Genomic DNA, 17,844 nt, shown 5'->3' with positions numbered 1-17,844 from the left:
AGATTTGATGAAAATGAGATTAGAAGAAAAGAAATAAGAAAAAATGTACAATTTAATTTTATTATTGTTTTTCTTTTTCATTACTTTATTTCATTTCTAAATAAGTAGAAATAATCACACAATGAATTGTAAAAATACAGGAAACATTCTAATTATGACGTTCAAGAATAAAATACCAACACTAATCGGGAATCAATAATATATTTTCTTTGTTTTTCTTAAATCTAATTATACACGATTTATCTACATTATTCAACTTTACGCAAAACAACGTATTTAACACGTGCAGTTCTCAACATTAAAATTTCTACGACAAAAAAATAATACAGAATAACATGGCAATGAAGCAAAAATAAGATAAATAAAAACTAAAACAGAGAAAGAACGTGGTGCTTACCTTCCAAATACTAATAAATTTTAGGTCTGATAGAAACATTGAGGAGATCTACTTGTCGTTCTGGAAAAATGAGTGACCCGTCGGTGCCAAAGGCACACTGAACAGGTTATTGAAAAACCGCCGAAGCATTTCCCATTGCAAATATAGAACTGTACAGCATATTAACATGATATAATGTTGAAAATCTTGTGAACCCCCAGTAAAAGCTTTTAACCTAAAATGTAATACAGTTTGATTTCGTCACCCACCCCCTCCCAAAAAAGAAACAAAAAACTTGTCAACCAAATCCGAAGCCCTCATTTGCTTCATGAATGGCAAGCAGTAACCTCTTTTCCAAATGTTGTTTAGATGGGTACTCCGGCAAATCTAATTGATTGAAACTGCAAATAAAAGACTCCGTGAAACTAAGACATAATAATAATTGATCCAACAAGTGATTAAATATAGTTCAGAACTCTTAAAAAAAGTTGATTGAAGCTACAAGAAAATGAAAAGTTGAAAAAAGGTACCAAGTATGTGCAGAAGGCAAGTGATCAGAGCTGCCATATGCCTTGTGTATCTGAAACCTCTGGGCACCTGAAATTCCTTGAAGAGCGCTAAAACCCTCCAAAGGCACCTGAAATGTCGGTAGCGAAAATAAGACCCCCTAATTGTATAATGTATGATAAGATAAACAACACAAGGAACCATCATAATTTTTTATTATTATAAGAATGATATTTGATACTGTCTTTTGATGTAAACAAGTATAGATTAGATCAAGGGTGTATATTGACAGGAACAAAACAATCAACACGTCTTGTCTCCATCACAACTCAAATCACTAAATTAATAGTTCTCATGAAAACAAAGCCAACTACTTATACTTCTCCCTTAAGTTGTCTTTTGGAAACTTATCTACAAGAAACTTGACTATTGGGAATGACAATTGCTGCATTAAAAGGTAAAGGCAATTCCGAATCAAAAACTTGATTAATTCTGGAATGTGAATGTTGAGTTAGGAGAAGATAATATTAAGTATTGTGTCTATTGAGATATTGTAAGGATACAAAAGAGTTGTCACTAATTATTGTATTTATTTTCTATGGTGGTAGAATTCTATATAACGTATCCTCTTGTATTATTTAGACTAAGAACTTGAATCATAATTTCTTCCATATTTCGAAACCTTTTTCAAGTGTGTACATATAGGAAATCTGAGGAGTGTTTTTTCACTAAAGCATTTCCATTGAAAAACAAGTATTCAACATTCTCAATATTGTGAGACGTGATTCTCGATGTTTTGAAATAAACCCAAAGCACAGGAACTCGATTTGATTAATTGAATTCATTTTTGGATCTAAACACAAAGGTATTGAGAAGAAAAGATAATTATTCCAATGTAAAGGCACAAGCAGCAACGCGGCCATGATTCAAGATGGAAAATCACTGAAAATTGTTATTGTAAACAAAGACATAAAGATCATAAGGTTTAAAAACTCAAAACCAATACCTTGGATGTGCCTGTCACAAACTGGAGCAATCTAGCTTTGTCTTCTTTGCTGAAACTTTGAACAACTTCCCAAAACCATTGTATAACTGGTGATGCACCACTATACCCAGAATATTCTGTATTTGCTCTCAAGTCATCCACTGAAATGAAATGTAGAAAAGATTGTTAAATATTATTTTACAGAATTTGAACACTAATAAAGATAGCCAGCATTGAGAGAAAATAAATGTGTGGCATCAATAAAGGTGATGTTAATATTGAAAAAGACGCACAATCAATATCAGGAAGTCCATTGATCAATAATTCCAGCTCTTTGTCATTGAATATAGATATTAACTCCCTGGGAATCAATTCATTGAACCCTTCCAAGAAAGCATTTATTTGAGGACGAATAGCAGTAGTCAATCGATGCTCAACAACCAAATCAACATATTGGTGCTTATTCTCCTCTGTAACTTTCATATTCCGTCCACCAGGAATCAGCTCATAATCAGTCACCTAATACAAAGCTCATTAAAATTAGATCACAAATAATGTGCAAGTCCAATATATTAAAAAATCATCTCAATAGTTTTGAAATAAAGTCAGAACCTCTGTCCGCTCATACAAAATCAACTTTTCCTCATCTGCATCAATGCTAAAAGTAAGATCCAGAACATCACTGATATCATTCTGCAGTTATACCATAAACATGAGATAATTTTCACAATGAATACAAAAGTAACTATTGCGAAGACTGACAAGGCTATCGGAAAAACTACAAAAAGACACTTGCCTCAAGCATCCATTTCAAATTTCTGAAATAGGCAGGGTCAATAGCTTCAATATCATGGTATGTAACTTTGACCCCTAGGATGTGCTTGTAGAATGATCGAGTAAAATGGACGTCCAAGAGCTGACCATCAAATAAAGCTTTTCCAACCTGGATAGTGTAGAAAGGGATAAGTAAAAGGCATATGCAACCACTAAACGCATACATTAAGAACATTTGTAAGAAGAACTCACCACTCTACCAACAAATTTGAAATAAGATAGATGTTCTGTTTGGTAAACAGAGTTAGGGTTTGGCTGAAATGTTGAGTCATTGCCTACTGTAGTAAAGAGCAGTGCTCCTCTGTCAAAAATAACTCTGGACAACAATTGATACCATTCCCTTGTAAGCCCACCTGCATCAATACCTTCTTCACCTTGGAAGTGAACAGTCAACCTTCCCTTCAAATCTTGAGTTGATCTCATGCGAAGCTGGTTATATGAATCCTCAAGAACATACGCCCTTCTCACTGATATTCTTAATGGGCTGTGATGATGGTCATGTTGATGTTTAATTTTTGATCGGAAGTGGGATCGCTTGTTATCAAAATCAATAAATCTTGGAGTCTTCAGCATAAGAGAAAAAGATTTCTCCAGCAAGCCAGGATTTTGCCTGATAAAAGCATTCAATAGTTTCCTATGCGTTTCTGAAAACTTGGCAAAAGCAGCATGTTTCTCATCTAGTTTTGTAGCAGGTCCAGATGTTTTCTGCCGAGTACCAGATGTGCTGGCATCTTCCACATCAGATATTACAGGAACACTTGTAACAGTACTAGCATTTGGCTGAGCAGGATGTAGTTTCTCACAAAAAACAAAAAATGACTCTATGTATGGCAAAATATTTTGAGAACCAGCAGGAAGTGGAGGCATAACACTGGATGGTTTGGACACAGATGTTCTAGAAGGGGTAATAGACTCGGATACTGACTCAGAGTAGGCCTCTATCTTGCTTATACAACTGCTCAGCTCATGCCACAAGGGCTCTAAGGCTGAATTGATTCCCCAAACTTCAGAAAGTGCAGGAGTTATTCCATCATTCTCTTTCTCAGCCAATGAGGTAACAAGGGAACTCAAGGCTTGCAAAACTCTTAAAATTGCAGCGCCATCAGAAGATGTTGTACTGAGAAGAGCTTTCATTGCCTCACTAAAGGTGCGCAACTCGTCCATTGCAGATGAAGTCAAATTTCGAACTGCTTCTGCCAGATGAGTGACAAAAAACTTACAGTGAATTGGAGCAATGGCCACCAGCTTTTTCATTACCTCCGCAACAAGACCATATGCATTGTCAGACAAACTGAAAGGAATACAAGAAACATTAGATGAAATCTACATTGCTAAATTCTAAAACATTGTTTTTAGAAAAATAGCCAGACCCAATAGACTTTGAATTGTGGAGTAATAATAAAATAAAACATAAATTGGAACAAGCGCAAGACCCAAGTAATGAATGGTCTAATTAAAAAACGGAACCTCATGCCAGGAAAACTTATGACTCGTACCACTCTCCCAAAGTAAGAAGTTCAGATATCAAAAGTAAATACACCAAATTAAGGCAAAGTGAAAAAATCCCAGATAAAAGAATTAACTGTAATCTAAAATCATAATCATAACCATACCCTTCTAGAGCAAGTAACGAGCAAAGAAGCTGAAGTTCTGCTTGTGGTAGATCACACAATACTTGCTGAGCCTGACATTCCTTACTACTGGAAGTTGTGGGTTTGGAGGATTCATTGACTTGAGGAGACGCCTCTGAAGCAGAAGATATAACTGTATCAATATTCACGTCTACCTCCATTGCAGAAATTTGCGGACCCAATACTGGCTCAGTAGATATTTGAGACCTATCAGATGAACTAGACTTGCTTCTAGCACTATCAATGATAACATCCAGCAAATTTAGCAACTGAAAATGAAAATCATGTCAGCATTGCAAGCAAGTACACAAATGGATGTGCTAAAGATATCAATAAATTCAAATCATCACCTGCTCAAGATGAGCTATGCTCCTCAAATAAAGGGGTTGTTTCAAGAGACCCAAAAGCATTGCAATAGATATGTATCCTGCATTTGTTTCATCTTCAACAACCACCACAGCTTTGCCACGTGCAACATTAGCATTATCTGGTTGTCTCACTGAAGGATGATGCAGCCTAAACTGAAGCAAAATTCTTGCCACATATGGATGATGGCGAGCAAGATAGGTGAGTGTTTCAAGTATTCGCCGAGAGAGTAATGGGGGAACTCCTACACAATTAAAAATATACAATGTATTAATAATTATACACCATTGGAGAGTGGGAGGAGGGTGCGAGGAACATCTTTCAAATAACATCAACTGTCACTAGTTAAAACAAGCATGAACTATATAAAACAGAAGTCCCTTTAAGAAATTAAAACCAGGAAGATAAATTTAAAAGCTGTGCACTGACTAAATCTATAACTGTAAATACAAACAAAGAAATAAATGTTAATCAAGTTTTCTTACCATCAAAAGATTGAGGACGTGAGTACATTACATTGCTCTGACAACCATATAGTCTGTATGGAGGTTCAACTGCACTAAAATAACTAGCCGGCTTTCTTACATCAAGCAACAGTAAGTCCATCAGAATTTTCACCAGGGAAATTCTGGTTTCACTATGGGCACAAAGATTTAAAAGAAGCCTCTGCAATTGACCTTTATATAGTGGCTGAAAAAATTAAGAAAAAAATGTGTAACCAATGAAGTTGTGCTTATTTTGAAGGACTTCTTCCCAGTGCCTATTGGCAAGTAATACCTGAACTATGCGAAATAGCCTAATCATGGCATGCAGAGCTTCAGTGTCCACTAGAGGTGCTCCATCAGCTTCAACAAATTTAGCTCCAGCAGACCTGCGTGAAGTAATGCTTCCCCCTGCCCCATCTGGGCCAGAACCAATACCTTCACGCCTAGAAGTTTCACCTCTGCGACTTCTCGGATACATACCAAAGAGGGTGCGACTGTATCTATGTGCAAACCTTTCCCGCAACATATTTGCCTCAGCAACAAGAGCAGGTGTAAGGTTGGCAAGGATAGCATCAGAGGATGTTAATAGAACCTGAACAAAAAAAAAAAATCTTCAGATACATGCTCACTTTTAGCAAAAACTGGATTCAACAGACAAGCTTGCCTCTTCTCGTAATTCTGAAGGAAATGTTGCAATTATTGAGACAGTATCCATTTCAACAGGTTGCCCTTCCAACTCCTGAGATTGATGTAGTCTTTGTGCTTGTTGCTGAGCTAGAACTTCAGCTCGAATGTCTGGGGGAAGTGCTGCAAGGAACTCAGGATCAATATCCCCATTGTTTTGTGACTCAGCATTTGATGGTTGAGCTACTTGACCCTGCTGGGCTGAGAGAACTTCGGCACGCAGCTCCTCAGGAAGAGCATCCAGAAAGGCAGGATCAATTGCTGCTGATCCAGCATCACTGTTCACCTGCTGCTCAGCTGCTGGACCTTCCTGATCTGCATCTCGGCTTGAATTTTCTGAAACTTCAGTAACACTGTGGAGGGATGCATCTCTGACACCTACAGGAGAAGAATGACCAAAAGGCACAGTTGCTCTTCTTGTACGTGCAGCCTGTGAATCACCTGCTATTCTATCTGCAGAAACCTGCCTTTCTCCACCGTCATCATGACCATCGGCACTTCCAATCTCAACATCTAGGCTGCGAAGGCTTTCACCAAAAGTTGCCCCACTACCACTACTCTCCTGACTCACAGCTTCGACATCTCGCACGGCTGCATCATTATGCTCAAACTGCATCTCAACTGCCTGAGAGTGAGTGTTCGATACATCTGTTTGCAGAGTTCCATTTCCTACAGGTCTGATATCAGCATTGTTGTCAGTGTTATCAATTGATGCAGCAGTCACATTACCACCTCCCTGAATTGCATTGTTTTCTACTGGAATGTCTAGCTGTGAACTTGCAGGATTGTGCATCTGGTTGACCTCAACTTTATTCTGAGGACCTGCTTCTGCTACATTATTATCAGATGACTTGTCAGCAGTAGGTCGCCTCAATTGAGAGACAAGAAACTCCTCAAGACCCTGTGGTACAGCACCAGCATTTGACCCACTGCTTTGCGGGTTATTATCACTCCACAAGTTCAAGCGGTGTCCATGACGTCCACTCCGCAGTGATCGAAAGATATTATCCAAACCCGTTGAGCTCTCTGTTATACTATCTGTAAATTAGAAAAAATACATAATCGTGGCATTACTGAATCACTGAATCGAAAAACAAAAAGAAGGGGAAGACATTATTATAATAAAACATCAACAACAATTTGAGAAAGGAAGTGACCTGATTGGACAGTAGATGGGTGAAATGAGGAAGAAGGACCAACTAAAAGTGGATGGCGTGAAGGAGCAGCATTATCACCACTTCTGCCCAAAAGGCTGTAAATAGAGGTCGTACGCCCTGGACGTCTAGATCCAAAAACTTCAACTGGCATCACATGAAGAGATTCATTTGGAAAACTATTGTCTCTTCCAAAAACCTCAATATGATCAAAAACATTAATTCCATTAATTCCCTCCTCAAGTCTTAGTATAACACCATCTTCATCATCCTCATCCTCATCCTCCTCCTCCTCCTCCATCACTTCATCAAAATCATCATCAATTTCATGATCCTCGTGATCAGTGTCAGGATGTGGCAAGTGATGGACTTCATCTTCTTCCAAATCATTGTGTTCCTCATCATCTTCATCATCTTCATCTACATCTTCACCCTCATCTCCGGACATGTCACCCTCATCCTCATCATCAAGATTTTCTTGTCCATGAGATTGGATTTCAAATTGTAGCCCCACATTTTCAATCCCAGTTTGACGACCTCTAGCATCCTCACCAGTTTCATGCATGAACTCATCTTCATTAGTGGGAGCAAAGCCTCCATCAAGATCATGATCATGTTCCATATCATCAGTAACAGCTTCAGACCCACCATAAGACTGGATCACATTGTACGACCCAACATGGTCAACTTGAAGGGAATCGTGATTGGCCTGAGATATTGTTTCCATGGACTGAGACTGAGATGTGTGACCAATATTATCCATTCTTCCAGATTGACTAGGATCAGAAGGCTTTGTTTGATTATCACCCTTTCCTGCACTCAATTCAACTGAATGAACATGCTCCTTCGTTACTAATTCAAGAGCTTTGATAATACCAGTAGCAACTTTAGACGAGTCAGCATGGTCCAAGTCCAAAGCCTGTAATGTATGAGTAAAAGATTTAACTAGACCAGCATCCATGAAAGTTACAGAGGCCTCAGATGATATGCTTGAGCCAGCAGGTGTCCGAGCAGCCAAAATATCATTAAGTAGATCAACAAAAACCTGAATTTCATTGTCTGGTGGCTTTGGCATAATGCCATTACATGAATCAACAAATTCATTAATTATATTGCTAATCTCGGTAAAAACCCTCCTCCTTGCCTCTGAAGACCGAACACAAGCAGCTACCATAAACTGATTAGCCCTGGTTGCTAGTTTCTGCCTCCAATCACCATCAACTTTCTTGTCCTTTCTGGAATTTCGAGAATAAGGAAGAAAATTCCGAAGAATATGGTAGAATATACCTCCCGCACCAACACTAGAATGACTCTTTTGATTAAAGCCCCTACTGCTGCTCATTTCAGCATCCCGCCGAAGCAGAACATGAACAGACGATGAGTACATCAACAATATCTCCATCAGAAGCTTCAAAATAAATACTATCTTTGCAAGTGATGCAGATGCTTCCTCGCTGCTGGTTTCATTTCCCCCAGACACAGTGGCAACTGCTTTTCCTTTCCCCCTAATTGCAGAAACATCAATGTCCATCTCACTTGATGCAGGGGAGCCACGGGCGACATTTGAAACAATATCATTCTTCAGAGGGGGGGCAACAAATGTGCATATAGATTCAAGAAGAAGTTCTATCACATTGACAAAACTTTGAGTGGGCTTTTTGTATTTGACATTCTTTGAGTTTGAATCGTGAAGTTTTCCATGCACATTCCCGGGAGCTGTTGAGGTTGTACTTCCCAAACAAACTTTTCCATCATTATTATGTGATTTATCTTTCTCCAGTGATTTATCCTTCTCCTTGGACTTCTCTTTATCCCGATCTTTCAACAAGACAATGTAAGGTCTTTCACCCACCATTTCAATTTGGCAAACAGATTGAGCAGCTTGCATAAATATTATTGGATCCCGGGAAATTACCGAAGCCAAACTTAAAAGGAAATTTCGTGGATTGACCCTCCCATTTGGATGGCGGTTAGATGCAGCTACAAGACTGTGTTTTATCTCAGATTCCATTGCTTGCTGGAGTGTTAGTGGATCTTCAATAACATGACGGACAATACCAGCAGCAACATTGTCAAAACCAGGAAAGAGGCTACTGGTTGGCAGAGAAAGAAGTGAACTTAAACCACCAGCATCAAAAAAGGTAAGAGCAACAGAATGATTCCTCGTAAGATTGGAACAAAGTAGCAAAATAGCATGCATTGTATCTGAGGGAACTTGGTTCTTCATATAACTACAAGCTATCTCAACAAGCCTCTTCTGTTCATGTACATCTGCATACTTGGTAGAAAGTCCCAATGCAGATTGTAATTTGTGTTGCTTATCCTCATCAATGAGAACTGATGTCTGTTGAACATTCACAGCTTCCTTCTTCAACAACTCTGCAATTTCAGAATTCAATTTTTGATCAACTTGCAAAAGCCTCTCCAGTGCAAGAAAGGCAGCAGCAACCCATTTTGGCACCTGATTTTTCTCACTGCTACCAAGACTAGAATCCCACTGGTAGAGAAGATCTGAAGTAATATTTATCAAACCACTCATTGAAGCAGCTTCCCGTGAAACAGCATCCTCATTAAGAATCAAAGCAAGAACATGAAATAAAGCAGCAAGCATGGTATTATTTCCATTACCAGAAACCAATCCGCATTCTTTGATCCGATCAACAATAAAAGTGACAACATTGGATCTATATTGACCGTCATTCTGAGAGCAGATCATCATGAGCAAGTCACGGACAGGAAAAGCAAGAGGCTCCTTTTGAAGAAGTTTAGTACAAGTTGATAACAACTCACCAACAGGAGGAAGATGGACCACCTCTTCCTCAAGTTGAGGAATGCAGTCACTTGCAGCAGCATCCTTAGGCTCTGATTCAGAGTTTCCAAGGGACATGGCCAGTGCACGTGCAAGTTCATCATCTTCTTGAATGTCCTCTGGGTGGGAAAACAGCCACTCCATCGCCAATTCCACACTATTTGATCCAACATGCCTCAAAGCTTCTTCTGCTCTTGCTCTGGAAAATCCCATCTCTACAATGGTTGAAATTGCTGTTTCATTAGGAGGAGGCCCAGTAATACGAGCACTGCCATTTACATTTTTTACTTCAACCCCTGAATAAACATGCCTAATGATAGAGATAACATTAGAAATAAATTCATGACTACAATCAACGAACTGGGAATGAGTCCAAACGGGGAGCACAGCTTTCAACACCATAGATTGGAGGACTTTAACAAATATCTCAGCATCTCGTGGAAAGGGGGTATCACCACTAAGGGGTTGTGCAAGTAAAGGCTTTGTGAAAGAAGATAATATGAAAGAGGAGGTCACTAGATGGTCCATAAATTTACCATAACTAGCCAAAGAACCATATATCCACAAATGATCTGTATCTTCCTTGTCATCATACTGCTTCCCATTCCCATCATCAGTTTCCATTGGCGATGCAGGAGTCCGATTAACTGCAAATAGCAACTGACTAGTGGCTTCAAATGTAGTCAATACTGATTGAATAACTCCATGCCCATACAAGCAATTCAGTAAAATGGGATTGCAGGACTCGGGCCTTTCCATTAGAATCCCATCAATAAAATCAATGACTTTACCAAAATAACGACATTTTGTTGATATTGATGCTTCCTCAACATGGCCACCAAAATTCATGTGATCTAAAGCAATGATAGCAAAAGTAGAAGCCACTGATTTTGAAGCAGGACTCACACTCACAATATCATCACGACGGCGAGAAGGTTGCAGCATTACTTTTCCCAACTCTTGGAACAAATGTGTAATGTGAAATGAAAGTGATCTAACCATGTCACAACAGGAGGTATAATACGTTCTCTGCTTGTCACATTCCTTCTTATTCACAGCCACTGGGACATCTGCAGACTCGGAAGAATGCAACTGATTACTGGATCCTACCCGCCTGTTTGTAGCACCAACAGAATTTGATCGGTGCTGAGAACCAGGGGCACGTCCTAGATCTCGGTACAGGTTAATAAGGTCAAAAAATTGTGATTCTACACTCCATCCTGAAGTCCTCCTCCTCAGTAAAGGATCAAGAAATTGCCTGATAGAATTGTACCTTTGTTCTGCACTTTCGTTTGCATCAACTTCTGCCTGTTGTGAATCAGTAGTGGAACAAGAACCATCATCTTCTATATCAAGCTTTGCATTTTCAAGAAGAGCAATTTGCCACAAGACTTCACGGTGGATGCGACCAATGTTTTCAAGAACATCTTTATTTCCATTTCCAAATTCGGTAAGCAAAGCAGTCACCCACCTGTTGTCTTTGGATGCAGCAAGAAAGAGAAGAAACTCAACCAGGAAAAGTGAAGAAAATATGTTATCAGTTGTCATCTTTGGATCCAGTAACAAAGGTCCTGAAGATGCACCAAACCCAGTTAATGCTACATTCAAGTGCTCTCTAAGAGAGGTACAGAAGGCATGTGCCAAAGGAGTGGAGTGATGTTGAGCAAAACCCTTAAAGACCATGGTGCTATGCAAAGCAATAGACATGCCATCCGAGGATTGTGCAATGGTAGGTCGTAAAAGCAGCTTTAATAAAGCTTCAATTCCGGATTTTTCTACAAATAGCCGACATGTTTCAGAATTTTCCATAGTACGGTGAATCAATACCATCAAATGAAAAATGCAAAGCTGAATGAAATGCTCATCATTTATCCCCTCAGCAGTAGTTTCTGCGGTACCTACAAGGCAACAATGGCTTTCATTTTCTTTGTCTTCAGAATTGGTTTCCATTGCACTGTCTTCATTAGCTTTTCCTGAAGAAGATCCTGCGTCAATCCCATCTCCAAAGGATGCAATTTTATGGATGATTTCGATGATGATGTCAACACCAGTACTTCTCAAAGAAGACACATGTCGAAGAAGTTCTTCCACAGAATTTGCAAGAGGAACAATAGCTTCGTTCATGGCAAGGACATACTTTCTGCTTGTAAAGATGTTGGAAAGGAACTGCAGTGAAGAAGTTTCTCGAACAATCTCTAAGCCTTTGGCATTAAGACAAATAGCCCCAAGGCCATTCGGAATACATGTTAGAGCCTTTGAGGAAGGAAGTACTCCAGATACAACTGAAGATAAAAAAGCATTGGGAAGACCCATTTCATGCAAAGAAGAAAAGCATGTAGGATCCTTGTGAATTATTTCACTCATAACAGTAACAGCTGAGTAATAAATGTCACCTCCAAACTTATCTACATTCTGAAAAATCATTACTAAAGTTGCAGGTAATGAACTATCATGGGAGTGTTGAGATCTGGTAGAGTTTGCAGGGGCATACGTTGCAGAACCAAGAGCCTTAAGAGACACTTTTATCAGCCTCTTCTGAGAGTAAAGCTGATGAGTACTAAGCCTTGAGCTTTCACCTGTGAGCATCACATTATCATTCTCTCCAACCAACCCAATGACTCTGTGAACCTCTATCTGCAATCTTTGAGCCAAAAGCTCAACACCTCCCAGCTCTTTAAACAAAGATACAGCTGAACTACTACAATCCATAAGCTTCTGAAGGGTTTTCACTGCTAAACAAACAAGATGAATATGAGCAGGATCAGAATCTTCCAGAAGAGGCAAGAATGTGGGTACCATGCCAGAACCTCTGATGTTACTCCCAGAAGATGATGTTGACACTGCATGCAGCAGATAGAATTGAAGAAGTGCCTCAACAAAAGCAAAAGAAGTTGGATCATTAGAACTCTTTAATGACAAAATAGCCCTCTGAAGTACATTCAGTAGTATCATGCGGTTCCCTCCGGTGAAGTTCATACTAGATCCACTCAATATCCGTGCACGTTCATGAGATGAGGTATATGCTGCTAATTGGGCCCCTAATGCAAGCATTACAAGTGTTCTGATAGATCCAGATATGGTTTCTTCAGATCGTACAACTCTAATTAATTCATTGGTGTATTCTGGTTCATTAGCAAAAAAGGACACAAGCTCATCATGAGCATCACTTGATTGGACCAAAACAACAAAAGCAAGAAGGCAGATCCTGCTATAAAGCCTGCTTATTCTTGCAGACCGGAAGGCACGAGCATATCTAATTCTTGTGAGTAATGAAAATCGGAGCTCTGGGGGAACATTATATTGTTCAATGCATTGCTTCAACATTGTCAAATCATCTTCTTTGCGCAAATGCATATCTGCTATGTGAATAACTCGCAAACTTGAGGGAACTGTATCTACATTTTGTTCCTTGCTTTGAGCAATGGGTCCATGCAATTCAAAATAAAGAGTAGAACCCATGCAGTAATTGGATTGGTCACTACCATTCTCTACATCGGAAGGAAACAAACAGAGTGCTTCATCCTGAGCTTTCTCATTTGCCACAATACACGAATACAAACCCATGCCCTCCTCCTTGCTTCCCCAACCTTGTGCTAGGGACAGGAGATAGCTATTCACAGAACCACAGCCAACCATTTTCGCAGTTCCATGAAGCTTAGAAGGATTTATTTTTACAAGTGCTGCAAGAGTTTCTAATGTTGCAATAATAATCTCAGGATCTGTTGATGCTAGTAAAAGCTTGAAGTGCTGAAAACGAAGGAGATAAATTAGAAAACAATAGTATCAAATAATCCACAAATAAATCACTTGACTAAAAACAGATGACACAGAGTGAAACATGAAAATGAAATAAGATTATCTTAAAATAGGACCCAGTTTCTCTTCAAATTACCTCCAAGCCATCAAAAGAACTCTTGTTTGGACAGTTCTCTAAAATTATTTGTATCACCCGCAGTATTTGTAAAATTGCATGTTTTGGTAATGGAACATCAACTTCTAAATTATCAGACAATGTCAGGTCATTTCGACATGATAAATATGTCTTGAAATATGTATCAAAATGAAGCAGCAATGGTCTCCAGTGATGAAAATTCCCCTGTTGTAAAATAAATACGTAAGTCTATGAGAAGAAAAAGAAGAATACTATCTGCAGCAACTCGTCATTCTCTTACCTTATTATATTCCCAACGAAAGCCAAAGAGGGGTATAGCTATATCTTGTAATGGACACTGAATGACCTTCTCAACGAAGGCTTTGATCTTGGGAGGCTGAAATCAATCAATCACATAACTTATAAGCTAGAAAGGAAAGAAGGGAGATAAAAACAAAAAATTTAAGCCAAAAGAATTTCAGAGATGCACAACCATGAATCATCAGGACATGTGAATAGATAGAAGTGAACATGATGAACATATGTATTAATCATGGTGCATCTAAAAATGGAATTCGTGAAGCGAAGTTGAAGCGAATTCCTATCATACTTATTACATGTCTACAAACCATTAATGTTAATCAATTTCGGAAAAGGAAAAACAGTATTAATCAATTTAGCAGAATAATAATAATAATAATAATAACAATAATAGTAACACTCAGCTTTAGAATATAAAAAAAGGGCTTAGAAATATTAGTTTTACCAAAATGAACATGTGCACACTAGCATGCAGCATGCAAAATTTATAAGAACCCAAAGGACATTGTCACTGAAAACAATGAATGCACAAGAAAACTGGCTAGAAGATCCCATAGTTCCTCATATTCTAAGTAGACATGTTAACACTTTCGTACACATAAAGTCACAATCACAAAATGTCATCAAAATAAAAAATTCACTCAAATGTGAAATGCCACCATTAAGTTTAAGAAATATATGCATGAAAGGTTAAAAGTCCCTACAATTACCAGGAAGTAATGAAAGTATTCTATACTATAAGCAAATATTATCATCTGGTCACCACTTCTATTGGTAGTGTGGCACTCCAATTCATACACTGACAACTTACTACTGCTTGGAAACATAAGAATGATGTTATACCCCATCATCAATCATCAATAATATGCAAACATTCTATGGACAAAGTTTAGGCCATGCAACAAAGATGATACAGAAAGCGCCATTGCTAATTTAGTATTAACTATATAAGTTTAAGCCTGACACAAAGCTTTACCTCATCACTTATTTACATGCCGGTCAAGTAATAAATAGTAAGTCACTGAATGGCTAATGGAATAAGCAGCTAGTAACATCAGCAACACACAGTTACAACATATCTAAATCAAATTCTAAGGTAGCATAGCTTTTATAAGCTAGACAATCATACTCTAACTGACATTTTTGCTCTAGTGGATATTTCAAAAATATCCTTATTAGATTTTCTATTTTTCCCAATGTAAATCTTGTATAACATTGTTCTTTGTTGTGAAAGAAAGCTAAACTAAATTTATAAATAATGAATACAAGAAAAGGAAAAGACAAGATGAGATGCAAGTTTTGTGAAACTTCTTGAGCAAGCTCAGAAAGAAAGTAAAATTTACCCATAATTTTGTTTCACACACACTATGGTGGAAATAGATGGTTCCTTTCCTTTACTCATAATAGAGATCTTTTGAGAGAGAGAGAAAAAAAAAATCATTTCTCCAAAATTAGTCTTTCCCACAACAGTCCAGATATTCTGCTGAGATTCTGGTACTGTTTTCCTAGTAAGCCTTTAAAATACATAATATTAATATTATTAAAATAAATTTTAATATTTTTTAAACATCAAATTAGTGTCCATAAGTGTATTTTAAAGACTCAGCTTTCACACATGCAATTGAAGAATACAAACTTAACTCACAAGTTAAGTGTTATATTCAAATAGAATTGCACAAGTTCCTGTTAAGTCTATCTTCAGCCAAAATCAACTACAACTACCACATTCTGCTCTTCAAACCGAACTAAATTAAAACTAAAGCAACATAATGCAACAACCTATAGATTTCTACAACATACGATATTGATTTGATCATTTTCACTTAAAAACAGTTCACTTAAAAGCTAAAACTTCTAAAAACTAACAAGTTAATCTTTTCTCAAAAATACTCCTATTAAACCAAAAGACCTTAGCCAAATGCTCACTTAGGCTCCGTTTGATTCCAGCCAGTCATGGCAAAGGGAGTGCGCGGAGTGTGAAAATGGAAGTTTGGATGGTGTGATGTGCATGGAAAATGAGAGAGTCGAGAAGGATATATGCAATAAACTTTCTGCACACGAAATTGAAGAAAGATGACATAATAGATTATGTAGAAAATATTATTTTCTTGATATTTACATTCATTTTAAACACATAATTGATTATAACTTCTGGCAATCGATAATACTATTTTTCCTCATTTTTTTATTATAATAAATAATTACAATAGCTAAAATTATGAATAACATATAAAATCATCTTGCTTTCTACTTATTTTCACTCTTTCTAATAATTGAGACAAATTCATTCTCCCCTCGTTTTAACTCTCCTTCTTTATCTTTCTTCCCTTTTTCACTCCCTTACTTTCCAACACACCATTTCAATTTCTAACTAGAGCACATACTATCACAGGTCCACCATCCAATCTCCCTCACTCATGCTATTAGAGCATTTGAGGACTCAAAATCAATGAATTAGTGAGAACATGCAGACCAAACATAAACAACCAATAAAAAAAATCCACAAACATTACAAGGTTACAACTGCTTCTTTGTAGAATAGCAAAATAGACACACAATCAACTAAAGACTACACAAAAAAACTAAAAACACATTTACCAATTATGATAACAGTTGCATGATAACAGTTGAACGAGAAAACATTAAAATTAAACACACAAAATAATCAAAGAAAGTACAAGTGATAAAAAGACTGACAGGGTCAGAGTCGAGTTTAACGGAAGGACCAATGGAACCCTCGCTCGATAGAAGTTGGCGCAGTCTCGAAGGCCAACTCGATCTTACGCTTGCCATCTCCCCTCAGCTTCGCTACTTTGAACTGCAGATTTAATTACGATACAAAATTAAAATAAAAAATCACAAAACGAAAATAATTAGCAAATAAAGCAACGCAGAATCCACCCATTCCCCGCAGTATTCACAACCGGTGCAGAAATTGAAGGAAATCGAAAATTCGCGTTGGGAAGAAAACGCAGATCGTATTGGAAAAAAGAGAGAGAGAAAAGTACCTGAGAGATGAGAGAAGAGAGAGTGAGAGCATACACATAGGAGTGTGAGAGAAGAAAGGGTTGGGGTTGGGAATCGGCGTTGTTAGAATAAAATTGTTGTGTTTTGTAGAAGAGAAAAAATTAGCCCTTTTTTGTGAAGCAAAGAATAGAGTATAAATAGTGAGAGGTGGTGAAGAGGCTCTTTGTATTGCTTGCAGGTGCAGGCGGTGTTCCAAGAATGGACTGGCAATGTTTTTCCTTTATTACCCCTCCATGGATTTTCGGGTTTTCTTTTTCTTTTGCCATTATGCAATGTTAATAATGTTATATTTTCTACATGTAAATATTATGCAAGGGAAAATAATCTATGGTATTTATCATATGTAAGAGAATCAGGAAGATATATTCTAGAAAAAATTTGCACAACAATGTTAAACTATTTATTTAATCTTCATTAGTTATTTTATAAAATAATTATAATATCTGATGTTTTTGTAAATAAATATATATATTTCGGAAGAACTTTGCATAAAAATGTTAAACTAATTATTTAATCTTAATTAATTATTGTAACGAATTTATAGTATTGGATGTTTTTGTAACGTTAAGATCAGTTACATTTTGTATCTTTTATATTTGGAGGGTTTTCTTGGCATAAAATTCATGTAAAAGTAATTATTTACTGGAAGAAACTCATGCATCCAATTATAAATTTATTATATTATTAATATTATTAATTATATAATGGATTCTTCTTTTTACATATTTATCTTAGTTTGATAATTATATATAAAAAAAAATGACACAATAGAACATGTATTTTCACTCATATGG

At 37.4% G+C, this 17,844-nt stretch overlaps 1 protein-coding gene across 1 annotated transcript; it reads right to left on the bottom strand.

Annotated features, from left to right (window-relative positions):
* Nucleotides 1–376: 376 nt before the first annotated feature.
* LOC114164491 (E3 ubiquitin-protein ligase UPL1-like) lies at nt 377–17,196 on the bottom strand. The gene is made up of 17 exons (XM_028049189.2): nt 17,032–17,196; nt 16,721–16,841; nt 14,004–14,099; nt 13,724–13,927; nt 7,026–13,578; nt 5,849–6,906; nt 5,477–5,776; nt 5,185–5,389; nt 4,684–4,943; nt 4,316–4,602; nt 2,895–3,993; nt 2,665–2,811; nt 2,481–2,561; nt 2,162–2,387; nt 1,890–2,029; nt 907–1,013; nt 377–777 (listed from the first exon to the last, which is right to left on the bottom strand). Exons 2-17 carry the CDS (start codon nt 16,814–16,816, stop codon nt 675–677), a joined length of 10,962 nt encoding a protein of 3,653 aa, XP_027904990.1. The 5' UTR covers nt 16,817–16,841; nt 17,032–17,196; the 3' UTR covers nt 377–674.
* Between the last annotated feature and the right edge of the window lie 648 nt (nt 17,197–17,844).

This window comes from Vigna unguiculata, chromosome 9, assembly GCF_037176805.1.
Source record: "Vigna unguiculata cultivar grain cowpea cultivar isolate G323 ecotype 2 chromosome 9, ASM3717680v1, whole genome shotgun sequence".
NCBI lineage: Eukaryota > Viridiplantae > Streptophyta > Magnoliopsida > Fabales > Fabaceae > Vigna > Vigna unguiculata.
Note: the sequence above shows the minus strand (reverse complement) of the source record. Positions and strands in the feature narration are given on the sequence as shown.